At 53.7% G+C, this 6,192-nt stretch overlaps 1 protein-coding gene across 4 annotated transcripts in view; it reads left to right on the top strand.

Moving 5' to 3' along the window:
• Positions 1–6,192, top strand: part of Erg (ETS transcription factor ERG) — an 82,562-nt gene that overhangs the window by 50,647 nt on the left and 25,723 nt on the right. For all 4 annotated transcript variants that reach the window (XM_055614983.1, XM_055614982.1, XM_055614981.1 and 1 more), the window contains exon 3: positions 2,299–2,450. In XM_055614983.1, coding sequence (XP_055470958.1) covers positions 2,299–2,450 — 152 coding nt within the window. The remainder of the gene's footprint in view (positions 1–2,298; positions 2,451–6,192) is intronic.

Below are 6,192 nucleotides of genomic sequence, written 5' to 3'. Positions count from 1 at the left end.
AGACACCACACACATACACAGAGACACACACACTACACACATAGACAGACACATAGACACCACATACACACAGACACACACATAGACACCACACACACAGATTCACACACCACACACATGCACACATGCACGTTGAGACACACGCACAGATGATAATGAAGGAGAGGTTGTTAAATCCCAGTGATTTATCTCTCTGGTCTTTAGGTGTTTAATCCCTTTGCTGGGTAAGAGAGAAATGTCAGTGCCTGGCATACAGTAGGCGCTCAGTAAGTTGCCTGAAGGAAAGTGAGTGATTAAATTTAGACTGCACCGTCATTTCTGGCCTTGATCTCACACCCTGGGTACCATCTACCGTCAAAAATGTTTCCTCCCAAGGAATCAAATACTTAACTTCTCTCCCATGAGAATCTTTCTTTTTGAGACAAATACACCAAACACTGACGCCGCACTTGGTTGACAGATTTTTCCAAAGGATCAGGAAACTCTGCCTCAGAGTTACTCCCTGACTTGATATTACGATGACTCTTGTAGAGATAAATGCTTGAAGCTGGGAAAATAGTATATCGTCAAGTGGAAAGCATGTGTGTGTGGGCAGTGCCAGGAGCACATGGGCAGGCCCTGCTCCGTGGGGTGTGGACAGTTATCATTTTAAAGCTGCCCTGTGTCCGTACAGCTGAGAACATGTCCCAGGCTGGGGAGGACCGAAGCCCTGGGCTCTTAGCGCCGCCAGGCAGCTCCTTGGTGTCCTGCCCACTTCCTGGTGCCCACTGGAGCTTCTCTGTGGCTCCGGGTGCTTTGGCAAGAGATGCTGAGAAGAAGTCTGCATTTCATGGCCCTTCCTGGGCCTGGCTTCAGCCAGCCCTTCCTGCCCACAGCCCTGATGAGAGGGGAACCTCAGCACTCTGTTTTAGTTCCGTGTAGCTCAGAGTTCTGTCTTGCTAGGGGGCAGGCCTGCCTACCTGCCTTCTGTGGTTCTGCCCTCCTCCCACTTGAAGGTCAGGGGCCAGCCTGGGTGTCTGTCACCCTGCAGGCGGCCTGCAAATCATCAGCTAACTCGGCTTGGAGGGGACAGACATGCCTGCAGAGCTGAAACCAAACTTCTCAACCCTCGAGTGAAAACTGTAAAGCCAAGGGCACACGGATATGGACAAAGGCAACCGCAGCAAACCTGGGCAGAGCTCCAGATCCAAAATTCCTCTTTGGATAGTGAAACCAGGGCAGCGAGACAGCCCACCTCCTCCCATGGCCGCTTTCAGGCCACGGCCCGGGTCTTTCCGGCCAGTGGTCTCTGCTCGTCAGCTGCCTCCTGCCTCAGTGCGCATGATCTCCGCCCCTCTGCCCCCATCACGGAAGGGTCCTCAGCACTCCAGGGCCTGTGTTTGCACAGGGCTGAGGATCCCGAGGGATGAAGGATGTCGCTGAGGTGTTGGTTTAGGGAGGCGTGGCTGAGCAGCATGGGTCGCACCATCACCCAGCCCCTCCTCCCTCCGAGTGTTCCCAGGCAGATGTCACAGTCGGGTCTGGACAGGACAGTTCCAGAGGGAGCTGGCTGGTGAAGTAGAAGCCAGATGGCCAGCTTGGCTTCCCATGTGTGTGCGCTATTTTTCCTGATCATGGCCCAGCTGGGGTCAAGGTGCCAGACAGCTCTGTCGGCTGGTCTGCTGAGAGCTTTCTCCTTGGGCTGTTGGTGGCTGCACACTCACAGGGAGGGAGCAGAGCAACCGAGGGGCTCTTTCCTCCGTCTTCATACTTGTCTCATGCATGCGTGTGCATTTGTGTGTGCACAAGTCTGCGCTCTCATGCACGTGTCTGTGGAGGCCGGAGGTCAGCGCCGGGTGTGTTGCTCAGTCACTCTCCACGTTAGTTTTAAGACGAAGTCTCCTCCTGAGCCATGGAGCTTAGCACATGGGCTCCGCTGTCCGGCAGTACTGGGAATACAGGTGCATGCACCGGCGTGCTGGGCTTTTTAGTGGGTGCTGGGCTCCAGCTCAGGTTTTCGTGTTTGCACAAGCGATATACCCGCCCCCCCAACCAACTCCCCAGTTCCCCACCTTCCTCTCATCCTTTCACGACTGGCTCTACCCTTGTGAGCTGAGCCGAATCTGGTCACCTCTCTGTGTCATCCCCCAGGGCTCATGGCTTCGGTGTGGGATTCCGTGTGCCACAGCCTTCTGGCTTATGTCATGCTTCTCGGGGTCTCCCACGCCGCCTCTCCCTGGAGCCCCGCATCATCACGGGACCACTGGACACTGAGCCTTGGGTGCCACGCTAACTGGAGACTTTTCTTGTCACCCGCAGGAACTCGCCTGACGAATGCAGCGTGGGCAAAGGCGGGAAGATGGTAGGCAGCGCTGACGCTGTGGGGGTTAGCTACGGCAGCTACATGGAGGAGAAGCACATGGCACCCCCCAACATGACCACCAGCGAGCGCAGAGTGATTGTGCCTGCAGGTCAGAGGCTGCCAAGTCCTGCTCTGGTTAACCAATGTGTCTCCTGGCCGGGTGGGGAGTGATGGCGCCGGGGAATGGGGGTGGGAAGAAGGGAAGCGCACACCTTTAATCCCAGCGCTTGGGAGGCAGAGGCAGGCAGAGCTCTGTGAGTTCCAGGCCAGCCTGGTCTACACAGGGAGATCACGGACAGCCAGGCTACACAGAGAGACCCTGTCTTGGAAAAAGAAACCTGTGTCTCCCAGGAAAGGTGGAGTGTCTTTGTCCTTTACACATCTCTGATTCCCATCTGGAGCTGCTCTCTGCTCCGTCACAAGTCACTCAGCCCTCACCTGTCTCTTTCCTCATCCTTCCATTCGCTCCATCGGGTGTCTGTCACTACACAGCAGGGACCATCTCCGGGGCCATACACACCCTCTGAGCTAAAGGGTGTGTAGCTGCTGGGCATGCCCCTGTCAGGTGTGTCACTGTGAGACTCTCAGCAGACCAGCTAGATGGCCGATGATGTCAGGGCACCAGCATTCTTGAGGGCTCTGCCTTGCTTTGACACACATAGTAAAACTTTCAGAGGACACAACGGTGCCTTATGAAAGGGCCAGAACTGCTCTAGACATTGGTGGAAGGCGGGTGGCATACGCTCAGACAGTCTGCTTGGTTTTACAGCCTCTGTGTTGTATGCTCTGAGGCCATGTTGCTGACATGGTGCCTTAGCATGGGGCACTGGATGGAGGTGAAAATGTCCAGGTTCTGTTCCTATGAGGGATGGCCGCACCAGATACTGGCTGTGCCTGGAGAGAAGGACAGGTGCCATGCTGGGCATGAGAAGGAGGAAGTAGAAGCCCAAAGTGAGCTGAGCCCAGCCCACCTGCCCCTTTGCCTTCCTCCTGAAAAGCTTCATTCTGTCACCTGAGGCAAACACGCTTTTAGCCCTGTGAGAGAGGGCCAAGCTGGGAGAGCCACTTGAAACACCTATCTTGTCCTTAAGGAGCCGTGCAGCTGCCTTGGGCCAGCTTGTGTTTCTGGACTATCACCAGGAGTCTTTGCACAGGGGACTCTGACCAGTCAGGTCAGTGTGTCAGCAGCCTTTTCACAGGCACTCATCAGTGTGACCAGACAGGCCAAAGGATGCGTGTGCGGACTTACGCGCGCTGGCGCTGGCTGTTTCTTCATCCTGAGGGAAGCTGCCTTTCAGCTGTTCCCTCCGTGGGTTGCTTCACGGCAGTAGAGGCAGTTACTCGGTTAACGGTGTTGGTAAGAAGCGAGCTGTGCATGGTTTTGCAAGTTGGGGGTTGTTCAGTTATTGGTCAGGGTCCAGGTATGTGTTCACGTGTCCACAGATGAACACACAGGCACACACACACACTTACACAACTTGAATGGCCATGCAGCACAGCCACGGATGGCAGGCCCGACAGTTAGCTGCTGCTGTATAGGGCCTTCAGCAGCAACACAGGTTACCCAGCTGCTCACCCGGGCAGGGGTGGCTGCTCCACATTCACTGCAGTCTCCAGACCGGACTCTGACTGGCTCCAGGAACTCCTGCTGCTTAGATGTCAGGCCTTGTACCCACCAAAGAAAACAAGCCTTAGATGCTCTCGCATGTCACTCCTTCTGTCTGAGAGAGAGACAGACAGACAGAGAGAGAGACAGAGAAGGAAAGAGAGACACAGGGAGAGAGAAGGAGAAACAGATGCTGAGAGAGACAGACAGAAAGAGTCAGAGAGACAGATAGGGAAAGGCAGAGAGAGAGAGATCCAGAGAGGAGGAGACAGAGGGATAGATATGGAGTCAGAATGGAAGACTTGGCAGCCCTGCCAGATAGAACCTTTGGGCTTAAAGTTCACTTTGAAAGTTATTCCATTAACTTTGACTTTGAGACCTGTTATCCTCAGGTAACACAAGAGCTGAGAAGCCCAGAAAGTACTCTGAGGAGGAATCACAGGCATGTTCTTGTGGATGTGTGTCCTGTACTCTAAAGTATTTACTTCTTGTGACAAAACGCTTCTTGTGACAAAATGAACTTAATAAACACTGTATGTACAGACACACACAAACACAGGACAGCCTCAACTTTAGAGAAGAGGGATATGGTGTGTGCGCAGAAGTATGTAATGGGGGAGGCCAGCATGTGGCGTGCCTCGCATGTTTGTCAACACAAGTGTGTGCATTTCTCTCTGTGAGGCTGTACACCAGTCCGTTCACTACACACCGAGATACTGTTAGAGACAAATCCACTCACTACATTCAGTTAGTGAGCGCGCCAGCTCAGCCTGGGACACTGCAGTGCCAGACTCATCAAAGCAAGGCCTCTTTATAATAAGGCGCTGAACAGCCCAGGTAACGTGTTGGCGGAAACCCAGAATAACTGTGGCTGTAGTCTGGAGAAGATCATCCCTCAGCCTCCTTTGGCTTCAGACGGTACCGAGCTCAAATCTGGAGCTTTGTATCCTGTTCTGGAGTTTAACGACAGCCCAAGACAAGTAGGTTTAACTCAGAGGTCTGATTTCCACGTCTCCTAAGCCGTGGCCATAGATAAGTGTGTGGAGGCAGCGGATCGCGCCACGCGTGGAGCTGATGCTCTCGGCGGGCTAAGTCTCTGGAGCATCAGCCGTCAAGGTCTGCGTCCTCTGTGTGCTGGGGTGCCTCTCATCCCTGGAAGCGTGTGGAGCTAAGGTTGCTCTCACAGTCTTCCTTGACAGTCTTAAGACTTGCAAAATGCTGACCAAGCGCAGCAGGACCTCTGGTTTTAGCAGTTTGTATCTGTTTTTGAAAGATTTTTATTTTTGTTTATTCTCCAAAATGGTCACTAAAATATAGAGCTTTTAGAAGAACTCTATTTTCCCTACATTGTAGTTTAAAAAAAAAAAAAAAAAAAAAAAAACTCCAAGCCTTCGGTGCCAGTATCTTGGAGACTGAGTGGTAATGCCCATGTCTTCCCTTGTGCACTTCCTGAGCTTTTTCTGGGGTCCATCACCAAGGACCATTAGACTGAGTTCTTTCTTCTCAGCCTCCCAACACTTGGGTGGAAAGCCCTTGACTTCTGTCTCAGCTGGCCCTTCCACGCTGCAGCACCCAGGAAGTGTTGGCCGAGCATCCATTACTCAGATAGCAGGCTTGGAGGAGATGGCCAAGGAGTGCGAGGTCGAAGACACACGCCTGTGTGCCGTGGATGGCCAACAGGAGAATGGATAACAGTTCAGAGCAGCGGCTGATGAATGCTCTGGAATTTCTGAGCAAAGGGAGCCAACTTAAAAAAGAGCGAGTCATGAAAGTTTCCTTTGCAGCTATCACGATTCCTTTCCGGCCTCCACTGTTCCCCTAGACTCCTCCATTTCCTCAGCCCTGACCATTATCCTCAGCCCTGTCATTTTCCTTAGCTTCCTCCATTTTTCTCAGCCTCTGCCCTCCTCAGCCATAGCCCGGCTCCATGCATGCTGTACAGCCCCTGCACTTCAGCTCCTGTGCCTGTGCCCGTGTCTGTGCCCATGTCTGTGTCTGTGCCCATGTCTGTGTCTGTGTCTGTGCCTGTGTCTGCCTGTGCCTGTGCCCGTGTCTGTGTCCGTGCCTGTGTCTGTGTCTGTGCCCGTGCCTGTGTCCATGTCTGTGTCTGTGCCCGTGTCTGTGTCTGTGTCTGTGCCCGTGCCCGTGCCTGTGCCCATGCCCGTGCCTGTGCCTGTACCTGTGCCCGTGTCTGTGTATGTGCCCGTGTCTGTGTCTGTGCCCGTGCCCGTGTCTGTGTATGTGC

Source organism: Psammomys obesus, unplaced genomic scaffold (genome assembly GCF_907164565.1).
Source record: "Psammomys obesus unplaced genomic scaffold, mPsaObe1.curated_primary_1811, whole genome shotgun sequence".
Classification (NCBI taxonomy): domain Eukaryota; kingdom Metazoa; phylum Chordata; class Mammalia; order Rodentia; family Muridae; genus Psammomys; species Psammomys obesus.
This window is presented reverse-complemented; position numbering and strand designations above follow the sequence as displayed.